This window comes from Hyaloscypha bicolor (genome assembly GCF_002865645.1).
Source record: "Hyaloscypha bicolor E unplaced genomic scaffold K444scaffold_44, whole genome shotgun sequence".
NCBI classification, from domain to species: domain Eukaryota; kingdom Fungi; phylum Ascomycota; class Leotiomycetes; order Helotiales; family Hyaloscyphaceae; genus Hyaloscypha; species Hyaloscypha bicolor.
The window spans coordinates 127,677-139,950 of record NW_020194546.1 but is presented as its reverse complement, the minus strand read 5'-3'; the positions used below and the strand labels follow the sequence as shown (position 1 = coordinate 139,950).

At 47.7% G+C, this 12,274-nt stretch overlaps 5 protein-coding genes across 5 annotated transcripts; 1 reads left to right on the top strand and 4 right to left on the bottom strand.

The window, feature by feature from the left end:
- Positions 1 to 369: 369 nt before the first annotated feature.
- K444DRAFT_609323 (putative damage response protein 1) lies at positions 370 to 1,497 on the bottom strand. Its single transcript, XM_024879558.1, has 3 exons — positions 1,263 to 1,497; positions 1,183 to 1,213; positions 370 to 1,134 (listed from the first exon to the last, which is right to left on the bottom strand). Exons 1-3 carry the CDS (start codon positions 1,291 to 1,293, stop codon positions 660 to 662), a joined length of 537 nt encoding a protein of 178 aa, XP_024740904.1. The 5' UTR covers positions 1,294 to 1,497; the 3' UTR covers positions 370 to 659.
- Positions 1,498 to 1,944: 447 nt separating this feature from the next.
- On the bottom strand, positions 1,945 to 4,212 carry K444DRAFT_555543 (HET-domain-containing protein). Its single transcript, XM_024876711.1, has 2 exons — positions 3,875 to 4,212; positions 1,945 to 3,756 (listed from the first exon to the last, which is right to left on the bottom strand). The coding sequence occupies exons 1-2, from the start codon at positions 4,076 to 4,078 to the stop codon at positions 2,011 to 2,013; spliced, it is 1,950 nt and encodes a 649-aa protein (XP_024740903.1). The 5' UTR covers positions 4,079 to 4,212; the 3' UTR covers positions 1,945 to 2,010.
- Positions 4,213 to 4,309: 97 nt separating this feature from the next.
- K444DRAFT_609321 (uncharacterized protein) lies at positions 4,310 to 5,297 on the bottom strand. The gene has a single exon (XM_024879557.1). It carries the CDS (start codon positions 5,255 to 5,257, stop codon positions 4,667 to 4,669), a length of 591 nt encoding a protein of 196 aa, XP_024740902.1. The 5' UTR covers positions 5,258 to 5,297; the 3' UTR covers positions 4,310 to 4,666.
- Positions 5,298 to 5,727: 430 nt separating this feature from the next.
- K444DRAFT_660684 (uncharacterized protein) lies at positions 5,728 to 7,496 on the top strand (the record flags this gene model as incomplete). Its single annotated transcript, XM_024886496.1, has 3 exons — positions 5,728 to 6,480; positions 6,671 to 6,809; positions 6,869 to 7,496. 3 exons carry the CDS (start codon positions 5,728 to 5,730, stop codon positions 7,459 to 7,461), a joined length of 1,485 nt encoding a protein of 494 aa, XP_024740901.1. The 3' UTR covers positions 7,462 to 7,496.
- Positions 7,497 to 8,202: 706 nt separating this feature from the next.
- On the bottom strand, positions 8,203 to 11,923 carry K444DRAFT_609319 (glutamine-dependent NAD(+) synthetase-like protein). Its single transcript, XM_024879556.1, has 12 exons — positions 11,773 to 11,923; positions 11,643 to 11,720; positions 11,341 to 11,376; positions 11,073 to 11,288; positions 10,708 to 10,867; positions 10,500 to 10,649; positions 10,338 to 10,435; positions 10,193 to 10,273; positions 9,667 to 10,113; positions 9,486 to 9,577; positions 8,657 to 9,321; positions 8,203 to 8,463 (listed from the first exon to the last, which is right to left on the bottom strand). The coding sequence occupies exons 1-12, from the start codon at positions 11,817 to 11,819 to the stop codon at positions 8,365 to 8,367; spliced, it is 2,169 nt and encodes a 722-aa protein (XP_024740900.1). The 5' UTR covers positions 11,820 to 11,923; the 3' UTR covers positions 8,203 to 8,364.
- Between the last annotated feature and the right edge of the window lie 351 nt (positions 11,924 to 12,274).

The window sequence follows — 12,274 nt, the reverse complement described above, 5'->3', positions numbered from 1 at the left end:
TCAATACAACAAGGGCCTTCACTAGCCATGTCCCACAAGTTCACCACATAAAATTCAACAGCCCAGATATTTCTGGGTATATAGGCACCCTAACCGTGGCATCTCTTGCTTTTGGCGCACATTAAGGCTTACCAGTCCGGGGCATACATGGAGGAGTGTAGATCTTAGACAGATAGGTTACTATGATTGTACTATATATCTCTGGGAGAATCTTGGCTGCTTGAATTCGCAAGGATGCACTTGGAACCCGTTGGTGAGAAGTATAGTGGGTCAAGGGACGTGGAAGTTAGATGTGAAGTGACAACAAAAGCTGTCCGAAGTTGACACTGGATGGATATGAAAGGAGGTGGAATGCAAAGGAAGTTCATGAGCTTTCAGTTGATTGAACATTCAGATGGGTAGTGCTCATCGCTTCACAAGTGCTGGAACAAATGCCATTTAGAGATCTCCAAATTTGAAACTTCAAATGAGTGGCCAAGACAAGTCAATATACCAGGGACATTGGCATATTGAAACAAGAACACCACTGACCGAGGACTTTGTTTGATGCTTTTATTCGACGTACCGGTGGCCATTCCGATGCTTCCTCCCAGATCAAGTGCCTCTCGAACTCCATCCCTATCCAGTCGTATCGTTACTCATATCCCATCTGCTCCAGCTTACGCCTTAATCTCCTCCTTCCCCTCATCGCCTACAGCAACCAACTTCCCAACGACTAAATACTTCTCCTCAAACCTCTCCTCCCACCCCTTCAAAGCCTCCATCTCATCTGGCCCCAGTCCCTCCAACTTATCAAGCGGGGCCTGCAAATCCTCCGTCAACATCTCCTCATCAAAACTGCCACATGCCAATCCCCTGCTCGCATCCCTTCCCGCAAAATTCGCATAAGGCCCACCAGGACCGTAGAAGTTGCGGCCAGATGTGACGTCAAATACGCGGCCGCGGACGGCGAGGTAGACGGGCATGTTGTTTTGGCCGTTGAAGGGGAGCAGGGTGGGGGGTGTGAAGGTCTTGAAGACTACTGGTGGGGGTGCGGCGGGGAGCACGACTTTGGGTTTGGGTCGGATTTGGTAATAGAGGACGAGGAGGAAGAGTGAGAGGAGGATGAAGTTTATCGGAGTTGCGATCGTTTGGCTGGGGGGGTCAGCGGGTGAGGAATGGTGGAGAGGAGGCGGGGCTTACACTTCTGGGGAGGGCGTTGGTTTGGCGGCTTCTTGGGGGATATTAGTTGGCATTTTGAGGCACTGGGAGGAGATTTTGACCTTGTGCCATTCTGTTCTCGACGTAATCCATGGTATTAAGGCGAGTCCGCACGGGATGCGCTGTGCCTCTGGGAATGAGCTGACGAGAGCGTCGGAGTTCAATCGATCATCCAAAGGCAAAATCCGTGGTCAGCTCGATTGAGGATCGCCGTTCTTGAGGATTCTTCGATAATCGACTCTATCTGCTGCAGATCAAGTGACGTTGAGGATTCTGGATTTGTGTGTGACGTGAGTCTCGAAGTATGTGTTAAGAGAGAGCTCTCATTAATTGGAAACTCGACGTCCGCCTCTCGGGATCCGAAGCCGAAATTCAGCCGAGAGAGATTCGGCACGTGATGTCATGTGAGAATTCGAGTCTTGGTTTCTTGAAATTGCTAATATTCACTCTTTACTTCTAGTTTTTCCATATAGATCTTACTCAAATGCTCCACGAGAATTTGGTAGGGGCGGTGTCGTGTTTGTGTGAGGATTCCAACACTACCCGAGCTTGCCCAGTCGGACAACTTCTCCCTCTAGCATTAAGTTAAGCTCAAATGTTAGTTGAATAATTCCAAATGTGTACACATAGCTTTACGGACCAAATACCTTCTCTTCTTTCTTATATGCTTGGTATCTTTAATAGTTAATCGGCAGGATGTTGCTCTTGATTAGCTTCCGTTGGTTGCACTAATAGATCAAGATTCGAGCTTTTCAAATCCATTTCGGTCTTGTTACATTAACTTGTGATATGAGATTTAGATCTGAGGAGTCATGCCATAACATCTGTACTAACATCATTCTGTTGTAGTGGAGATTCATTTGCAACTGTTGCTTCCTTCTCCCTCAACCTGCCGCATACTTCATCTTGTTTGAGAGGCGAGTGGCTTGGTGTCAACGCTTCCTTGTCCCCCGACGTGCCACTCACAAGCACGTCCTGTCCGAGTAGAGCAGCGTCAGATGCCCTACTATCCTCTAGCCCAGAAAGCTCGACCTCAGCTGCCTCTTCCTCAAGCTCACCCTCAACCTCTCTGTCAAGAGTATGTGAATCGGATTCATGGATCGAATCTCCGTTCTCTCCAGGCCGTTGCTTTACATTCATTTTCACCCAATACTTTTCCGGGCCGTATGAATGCTGCACACCAGCCTTTTGCAGCGTTACCTCAATGAACCAAGAATACCAGAGGTCTACCTCCACTCTATCTTGAAACCTCCTCGGGTCATAGTAAAAACGTGGCCACGCATTCTGTTTGTCGAGGGACGAAGCAACTGTTTTCAAGGATTCCAAGGCCTCGTGTGTGATGGCCGCTATCCATGGCCGTCGCAGACAATACCCAACAATGATCGTGAACCCATTTAACATCAATGGATGCTTGAAACGTAACAAGACAGAATACTTTGTAGATGTGATCGTGACAACGAGTTGGTAGTCTGCTGATAAGTTGTCCCGCCAGAAATTCCACGAGCTTTCGTTTTCCGGCCACATGATGCCTTCGGATAGAGCGAAACCAGTTTTCCACATTGCCCAGAGATCAAAGCTGACTGTATAAGAGATCTTTCCAGAGCGAGAGACTTCGGCCATCGATTCATTGTGCCTTGATTGCTTAATATGGACCTTAATATGGACGAGCTTCCGCTCCATATCTGCCTGGGTCTTCGCTGTAGCCCAGTCGTCGGCTGTCAAATCTGGATCCCCGTACCGGAAATAAGTTCCACCATCTTCAAGGAGATATATCACCACGAACACGAACCCGTTTTCACCTGGAAGTGTGCAGTTAAGAGGAGCAACATAGGTATCGCCTGCCGTCGGTTCCAAGTGATAAGGAACCTTTCGTTGCTGCAGAAGTAACTGCATCTGCAAACCTTTATTGGTCATAAAATGAGGCGGTCGATCGGGGTCAAAGTCCCCTCTCCTGATCTGACCACAGTCTGCGAAACACTCCGGGGTCTCGGCAAGAAGTCCAGGACGGGGTGTTTCAGGCCTTGGATTTGACCACGCAAATATTGACTCATCATCACTTCGGCTCAGGATCTCAAGTTGCAGCCTGATGAATGCTTTGTTTCCCTCCCCGTAGAGTAGTGGCATGTTAACATCGAACAAGCCCATCATAGAATAGGCTCGGTCTTCGAGCCGGGTAGTCTTCCTATGAGCAGCCCAAGACATCTTTTGGGCCACACTTGCTTCTTCAAAGTTAAAGAGGTCCGTTATTCCGGTAATTGCAGTCAGATCAGTTGCCAAGCTTGCTTTGGTACCCAGTGCAGACCAGTCATCCGCAAGAATTATCACCCACTCGGGGGCAAGCAGCTCTTGGAGTGTCCAACCTCGAGTAAACCATCGACTCTGCTCGAGAGCTATATAGAGGCTCAGTCCGCCTGTTTCGTAGTCACGGTTGCCCCCCGGAACATCAGATAGGTAAGCATAGCAAACGTGGGCGTTTTTGTACCAAGCGAACATAGAATTGATGGACTCTGAGAGCTCGGCGCTGCTGGTCTTATCAATGCAGCAGGAATCGATCCACTACTGATAAATGAGTAAAAGTTCGTTCTAGTACATTCTCAGGAACCGAAATAACTGGAAATAGCGCCAATTCTCGGATCATTAAAGACATAGAAATGGACTCAAGCAGAAGACTCACCACAAACTCCCATCCGTCTTCCAAAGCTTTGTCACAGCATCCCAAAACCTTCCCCCACCCCTGCCTCTGGGGGCCTGTTCCATCTCTTAAATCATGGAATGTCACTTCGTCATCACCCCAGAAGTGAGAGAGAATTACATAAGCTGGCGTCTTGGTGCCGAAGAACTCGTGTAATTCAAGGGTTGATGTGTTGATCAGACGCATTTTAAGGCGAACTTGGAGTCATCTTCGTTGATGGATCTTGGTGAACTCCGAGAAAGCCAGCTGATAGTTCCATTGGTTTTAATACAACGACATGGAGGGTGGCTGATGTTTGGCTGAAGGTTGTTTACCTTGACAACTGAGGAGTGGGAGTGAACGGTGGTAATCGAGGATGAGCTGAGGTTGGTAGAAGGAGGGGGCTGACTAACCATGGCTGAACTAGCCCAACTCATCATTTGACTTCACTGGTTCACTATCATACTCATTACTTCAATGTTCACTTCTTAACCAGCTCCAGACTCCGTGGGGAGAATTTATAACTCTTGAACGATCTTACTTCAACTTTTTCATCCATCCTGTGGAAAACGATACATTCACGTGACCTTGATGAGAATGCCTTTTACGCTCGGTACTTGCGCAATGTCCTCCTAATTCATGTCAGGAACTTGACCATGCCACCCTCAGTCGCTGGGAGATCGTTCTAAAGCCCACTAGTCATCGTACTATTTAACGCGAATGGTCCAGAGCTTATCCCCGGACGCTGAACCTTTCTCCTCCAAGTTCAAATCTTGCTTCTCATGCTACTTTCCCTCAAAGCTTCTCCTTCGGTCTCAATGACTCGACAACAATAAACAAGGCCTCCCCATCCGCCAACACATTTCCCTCACCATCTTCAATTGTTCCCCTTCCCCACATCTTCCTTCCCTCCTGTTTCTCCAGCCAAGCCCTTGAAAGCAAGACCCCTGGCGTCTTGACCGGCTTTCTATAATCAACTTTCAGATAAGCCGTCATTGTCGACTTGTCCTCCGGCCTTTCAATATCCACAGCGGTGCCGATAACATCGTCTAGCACTACTGACAAAAATCCTCCATGGGCGAGGTTATGATGTCCGTTCAGGCCTGAACCGAGTTTGAGGAGGTAGATGACCTCGAAGGGTTTTGATGAGGTAGGGGGCTTAAAGAATGATTGCCAGGCTGAGATGGTGTCTGATGTTGAGAGAGTCTGAGAAACGAATGTTTCTCGTGTCGATGGTGGCTTTGGAGGGACTCGTGAACTGCTGACGAAGGGACGGAGAGTGGGATCATCAAACAGCTTCACGGTCCAAGGCGTTGATGAAAACTGGGACCTGGTTTGTTCATTTGGTTCATCTTCGAAGAGAAGATGTGGTATCGAGGTTTTCATGATGGCCTTATCATTATTGTTTGACTTTGAGAAGATGGTTGTACGTTGTATGACGTGAGATCCTGCTTGATAATTTAAGTACCGACACGGCTCTCGGCTCACGGGAATTCAGGGGTCATGCCAGGTATTTCACCTTCAGGACGTTTCTTCGTCGCCCATTCCTCCCTCCTCAGTATTCAGACGAAACGCCATTCGATATGTTCTTTGGAGCCTCCCCACGGTCGACTTGTATCGTGAATCTTTGGGGCTGGAGTGTGCCACCAGGGTAGTTCCAGCCTATGGCTTTGCTTTGCTACCATGCTGAAATATACTCAAGGTTGTATATTTCAGAATGCCTTTGTTTCAGCTGTGTTCACGTTGCTTTTCCCGCAGACATCGTGTTGGCGCGAGTGCCAATCTACTGATCTTTAATAAACATATCCAGCTCCTGGCGATCGTAGAGTTGTTGTATCACTCCTTCCTCACGAGCGATGTCCGTGTCAGCGATTCTCCTTCTTCTACTTCCTTTCGTCTATGCGTATTCTGAGTTTCATACAACCTGTACAACCCCATCATCGAGGACGAATTATGTCTCATCGCCGGACACGAGAGGAACATTGGACATACTCTGGAGCTGCTTATTCACCATCATCGCTTGCACTTGGACAATGCAGCATCTGAATGTCCCGGAGCAACCTGGCATTGACCCTCGAGAATTACGAGGATTTCAAGCGTTGAGATGGAATCTGAGGGGAGTCCGGCGAAGTCTCAAGTGGATGCTTGTAACGACTATTGCTCCTGAATACATTCTGGGCAAGGCCTTAGCTGATCTCTATGCTGCATATCGATCGAAGAATATGATGTGGATCTATTCGCAGCTTGATGGAGTAGACTGGGAATTGACACATGGTTTCTTTACTAACATGGGCGGCTTTGTGCTTGGCCAAAGTCCGAACGAGACGCCAGATGGCAAGAGGTCGTTCTCGGGACCTGATGCGGACGCTTTGCGTACTGGTCAGCAAGACCTTGAAGAGGGTGTGGCCAACAAAAGCCCCGATATTGCCTTTGGAAAACTGGGCGTTTCACCACTGATCGAAAATGGCGCTCACAAATTTGCAAGTGTCAACAGAAGGGAGAATGATAGGCCTGAAGATGTCTTTGTGTGCTCGCCTGAAATTTCATCTCATGGAATCTCGGCCAAGCCTGCCAACAGGATTCCCGCATACGTTCCAGAGAGTGAAACAGTACGGCTACACCATCATCTTGACCAACAACAAGCACTCTAAACTCCTCAATCCTTTCCCAGGAGATCTTTTTTCAGGGAAATTCTAGCCCCGAGCTCAGAAAAGCAGAGGAGACCATCTCAGAAAGGATCTACCAATTGTTGAGCTGGCACCCAATTCCATCACTGTGCCTCTTCTTAGACAAAATAAGTCAGCTATCATCCTGGAAAGGATGCTACCTAAGATGGCGACCAGAAGGAAAGTTGTGGCCAACAGACGAGAGGCAAGAAGGCCAGTCCTGGAGATGGGCGCCACAATCTGGGAGTCACCTATTCTGAGAGCAGCTGGTGGTACACTATCTCCCAATCTAGATGATGTCTTATGCAAGTTACTGACCTTTTATTTATAGCTCTACCATACTACAACGTGCCTTACCACCTTTTCGCTGATGAAATCTTTCACCTTCGACAGAGTGGTGCCTTAACGAAGCTTCCCAAAATCACCTCTGCGGAAATTAATGACAAAAGCAAGGGTGATACATTCGTCAAACTCATCACCTCCTTTCAAGTTCTCTGGTTCATCCTTCAAGTGGTCATCAGAGCCATACGGCAATTGAGTATCTCTCAATTGGAGATTGCCGTCACAGCCTTTGGAATCTGCGCCATCATCACCTATTTTTTGCTATTGCCAAAGCCAAAGAGCGTTGACGTTCCCATCACCGTAAAGGAATACAAGGGTCACATACCTATTCACCAGAGGGAATTTAAGACTCTTCGTCAGCGAGTAGTCCAAAAGTATATTCGCTCATTGTTTGTACTTGGAGATGGTCTCGCTGGTGAGGTCGATATCATGGGTTCTCATATCCCAAACGATGCTTTAAACGCAGGTAGCGAACTCGATGTCCTACATGTTGGTGTTTCTCTGGGAGGTATCATCTTTGGTGCTATACACATCGCAGCGTGGAATTTATCCTTCCCAACTGCTACTGAGCAAAAACTTTGACGTATGGCGAGCGTGATGTCAACAGTCATGTTGCCCATAATGTATCTCCCTCTGCTTGCCAATGAGTATGTCATCCAAGGGCGCGTTCCTATTATCCTCATCAAAATCTGGGATATTTTCTTTGGAAGCTTATATGTCCTCGCTAGAGCTTTCCTTCTGGTGGAGATATTCAGGACGTTGTTTTACTTGCCGGAAGATGCCTACGTGACTACCTGGGCCTCCAATTTTCCTCATGTGTCCTAGCTTCGCATCAAGCTTCCATGTATCGTAAATGCTGCAAACTATCAAGTGGTTTGAGAACTTCCCTCTAAATTATGAGTTCTACCTCTCGTTGAGCAGACGGAAAAAATATCTTAGTAGTGTCATACAACTTCCAGGCCTCCTGTATGCCCCCCCTTTCTTACGCACATGCAAATGAGCTCCACATATCACGTCAGTTGGTACCACTAGCCAAAACTTCCCTTCAACACAAATTCCGTCCCTGCAGTCTGACAGCTTGGTAATTTTCAACTTGAGATTGAAGTCACCTTCTCGGCGTCTACCTCACATCAGAGCCATCACCCATTTCCCTCGGCCATATCATAGGAACCCTAAGCGGTGGTAGCAAGCATTGAAATGAAAGCTCGGAAGTTCTGTGGAGAGGTGTCAAGCAGAAGCACGTGGCGACAATCGCACCCGAATCCGATCTGTGTAAGGCCCAAACCAATCTCACTACTTCATACAGAAGCAAACACGGACATATGCGGAACTTGATGGAATAGATTGGAAAGGGCGCAAGCACTTGATACTCCGGAAGGAGTATGCAAATCTAGTCTACAAATCGGCTTAAAGCCTTCTAGAGCCAGATAACGAGAAGTTGGAACTGAAATTTGCACGAATATCCAGCATCAACGTCCTCGCTCATCACTGCTGATCCTCCTTGCCGGCTACCTTCGTCCCAGCCTCCCCCATCGCCGTAATAGCTCGTTCGATTTTTCGGTATGCCCACTCGAAGGACGGATACTAGCATATATTAGCACTATAATTGCAATATTCAGACCGCATCAGGCAGAAACTGAGGCACTAAATCCCAATGTCCTCGGGCTAAGTTAGGTATTTGTTTGAAACGTCCAACTTGGCTTGGAACATTCAAGATATAATGCCGTTCTTGCTGTCCACGGCGCTAAGAGCTACAGTGTCCAAAAGTGTATCTTACCAAGAAAGGTCTCATATCGAATCGATTATCGTCCACACCATAAGCCTCCATGTGATACGCTGGCGTGATCGTGGTCTGCTTGTGTCGATTGATCGCATAATTCCAGTGGAAGAACCTGACTTTCTCGTAGATTTGTTGAGGTGACAGCTTATCGCCCCACAGGCGGCCGAGCTCTTCCCACATTCCCCACGGGCCGAGCTTGTGGATCTTGCGGAGGCGACCGTAGACGGAGAGCTCGTTGTAGGTCATTCCCATGTCTGCTTCGTCGGACTGGATGTAGGTGTCTGTGATGGGCTCGAGCTCTGCTGTGGGTGGAGCGTCGAGGAACTTTTGAAGAAGAGACAGTCCAAAGGTCTCTGGCTTCGAAGCCCATTGAATAAAGCGCTTCAGATCTGTCTTTGAGATGCCACCGATCGGATTGATATCAGCAGAGCTGCAGTCATATTTTGTCAAGTAACCGCGTAGGGACTCATCTACGTTAGCGCTACCAAGAACAAGCAAGGACCCTGGAGCCCCTTCACGCCGACCACGGATCTGAGGGAGGAGCTGAGCGAGGGTGTATGCGTTGACCATTCGAAGACGAGCTTGGATATTCTGGAGTGCAAGATTTGAAACTTTTGTGCCACCATACATTTTAAATTTTGCTTCATAGCCAGTCGTCGATTCTATCCATTGAAGTCAGTTTCAACATGCCAGCAAGAGATAGGAGTACAGTAGCGCTGAGAGTATACAGGTTGTGAGGGAGATGGGGAATTGGAAATGTGTTCCTCTGCTTCTTATGCTAGAGCTCTTTACGCATACTCCGTTATCAAATAATGGGATGACTTACGCAAGAGTGCCACCTGTGCATCATACACAGAATCAATTGCATATTCCAGGTGGTGGGCACCAATGGCTTCAGCCAAATTTGCAGCTCGTTGTCTTCAATATTTCCGAGTCAGCATAATATCTTCCAAAGGTTCTCTCAAATCAAAGATATGCTTCGACCGAAATAAGCGGAAGTTACATACCGGGTGAGGGAGGAAGAATGCTTTTCCATAGCCATGTAGGCCGTACAGAAAATCTTATTGCAGATTTCTTGTGGAGTTTTGGGCTTCCAGATACTGTTTTCTTCTTCTCCGCAGATCCGATGGAGATCTTGGAGGACTTGCGGATTTTTTCCTGATTGTATTGCCTCGAGGACCAAGTGGGTCATAGAATGGACGATGAGTGCGGTTGCACACGAGTCAATACCTCCACTCAGAGGAAGGAAGAATCCTGCTTGCTTTGCTCTTCGGAGGTAATCCCAAAGGTAGCAAGCTGGACCGTATGCTATCTCCTCTTCTGGCAGGTAATAAGAAACCTCCTTCGGTCTTGTGGGTCGTAGGTGGAGATCGATTCCATCGCCTTCGCGTGAGAGGGACATGTCCACTTCAACACGCTCATACTTTGGTTGATCACGGGCCTGCATGGCTCGACTGAAAGAATTCGGAGTTTAGCATACGTTCTGCCTCGGGTGCAGTTTCATCAAGGGCGAAGAAATGAGAAGTCTCCTACCTTTTTTGTTCTCGGTAACTCCTGACCTCCTCTAGGTCTATAGTCGCTGTGACCACCTCGACATCGTTCAACGAGAATTGACTACCTTGTCTTCAACATCTCGGAGTCAGCAGGGTTTCAACGAATGCCTAAGAATACATCTCACCAAATGCTGTGAAGAGGAGCTACGTACCCTACAATCTTTCCATTGACGATTATCATACAACATCCGTCATAGTAGAGGCGGTCTCCGTCGCACCCTTGCTGATTTGCATATCTATCAGGAGTCAGCATGACAGTCTTGCGAGTTCGAGTCAGAACGAAGGACTTGCATGTAAATCCCGCCACTTTTCAGCGTTGCGGACACGATTAATTCGACTCTGGTGTGTAATTTTCTGAGTTCATGATGACTTCCGGAGCTATTGGTGAAGACTTCACACCCATCCAAGCCCATCGCGATGTGAGGAGCATTTGGGGTCTAGATGAATCTCAGTATATTTTCCATTCACATTGAAGACTAAGGACCCGGCACTCACAAATAACTCTTCACACGTCTCGACACCAACGCAGGTATCCAAAGTACTAATAAGCGCGTCTCCGATAGGAACTTTCTTCTGGCCCATAATCTTGGTGATTGATCGCGGCAAGTAGAAGTTCTCGACAACGCGGGCTCCTTTCCAAGGTGTGAAATATCTCCTGTAAGACAAGTCAGTCACACTGCTTTCAATAGCAAGGACAGATCGAGTCGGAAAATCAAGACTTGAGAGATTCACGGCCCATCAAATCTGATGTAATATAATCCCTTCTCTCCGTCGTCTTCGCATGTGCCCGTGGTGAAGCGCCAACAGGAACACACTCAAAACAAATCCACATTGGAGAAAGGAATTCCAGGGAAGCTCACATCTCATAGTAGTTTCCATCGTTGGCTAAGTAAAGCTTTGGCCGAATGAGGAGGATTTCTTTGTTGTAGCAGATAAGACGGCAATTATACCTCACATCCTTGTGCTTGACGGGCATTCCAATATCCAGCAGGATGTCTTGGCAGTCTGGATGTTGAATGATCTCGCTCAAACTCTCCCAACAATGCATATCGGTATCACCTTCAAGAAAGTGGTCCCTATCAGTCATCAGTGCTTGCATGATCATTGATTGCCAGAAAGTGTACTTACAGGCAGCCATAGCCACATACTTCCAGTTCTGGTCCTCTAGAAGTGGAGTCAGCATTCTCATATGTATCAATAGTGGGGATGGAGGATGAATAGATAAGTCCCAACACCTCGGAGAAGCGTTCCCTTTTGTAGCAATGTCTAGCAGCTCTTGGGACAATCCCCTTGCGATGTCAAACAACTGCTGGAACATCCTACCCCCGAAAACACATGAAAGAAGTATGCTGACTCCGATTTCTTGGGAATAGGGAGGCACATCCAAAGAGGAGCTTCTGTGCACAGAAATTTAGAGGCTCGGAACTCACACTCTCAGCCTAGCACCGCGGAGCTTGCTTTGACGAATGCTCTCAAGAATGCGTTGCTGGTTTCCAATGAAGTCGAGTCTACCGCGGTCAGTAATGCCAAAAAAATGGACTCGGGGGGTGGGGGACCTACGCCCACTGGTTCAAGTTGCAAGTGGCGATAGTTACGAGATGCCCCATTTTCGGTATGCGATAAGAGGGAAGGATTAGTAGGGTGTGTGCAAAGTGTTTGTGAAAGGCTGCAAAGTGAAAGGCCTCTCAGAATTCACGATGGAGCAGTGCCGGAAACGTTGACACGGTTGAAATTGGCTCATGGATGTCCTAGTGGGGCTGGTATGTGGTTGTGTTAGGCTAATCCAGACTAGGGTTGGGAGGGCTCAGTTCGCATTCGAACCCCGCTATCACAACGGCTCAAGCCTGATTTGGCCCCAACTATGGCGTAGGTTAGAGAAATTGGCATCATTTCTAGGCTACTTGAGGCAATATTTATCGTTTCTGAAGTTTTCAGAATTTCTACGCATCTGGAAAAGTGCTGAATGTTTTGATGTTCTAGCAAGGGTATACGAAGTATCTGGGTGGTGTCGGCGTTTGACTCCGTGCTTGGTGAATCCTTCTGGAACTGCCATGAGAAATCT

What these genes read in the sequence shown, in the direction of transcription:
- K444DRAFT_609323 (XM_024879558.1), bottom strand. Translation starts at nt 1,293, where the DNA reads ATGGATTACGTCGAGAACAGAATGGCACAAG. An exon ending in CGAGAACAGAATGGCACAAG is followed by an intron (nt 1,214 to 1,262) that starts GTCAAAATCTCC and finishes ATATCCCCCAAG; the next exon opens with AAGCCGCCAAACCAACGCCC. An exon ending in CCAACGCCCTCCCCAGAAGT is followed by an intron (nt 1,135 to 1,182) that starts GTAAGCCCCGCC and finishes TGACCCCCCCAG; the next exon opens with CCAAACGATCGCAACTCCGA.
- K444DRAFT_555543 (XM_024876711.1), bottom strand. Translation starts at nt 4,078, where the DNA reads ATGCGTCTGATCAACACATCAACCCTTGAATTACACGAGTTCTTCGGC. An exon ending in AAGACGGATGGGAGTTTGTG is followed by an intron (nt 3,757 to 3,874) that starts GTGAGTCTTCTG and finishes ATTTATCAGTAG; the next exon opens with TGGATCGATTCCTGCTGCAT.
- K444DRAFT_609321 (XM_024879557.1), bottom strand. Translation starts at nt 5,257, where the DNA reads ATGAAAACCTCGATACCACATCTTCTCTTCGAAGATGAACCAAATGAA.
- K444DRAFT_609319 (XM_024879556.1), bottom strand. Translation starts at nt 11,819, where the DNA reads ATGGGGCATCTCGTAACTATCGCCACTTGCAACTTGAACCAGTGGGC. An exon ending in GATGGAAACTACTATGAGAT is followed by an intron (nt 10,868 to 11,072) that starts GTGAGCTTCCCT and finishes CTTGTCTTACAG; the next exon opens with GAGATATTTCACACCTTGGA. An exon ending in GCTCCTCTTCACAGCATTTG is followed by an intron (nt 10,274 to 10,337) that starts GTGAGATGTATT and finishes AAGACAAGGTAG; the next exon opens with TCAATTCTCGTTGAACGATG.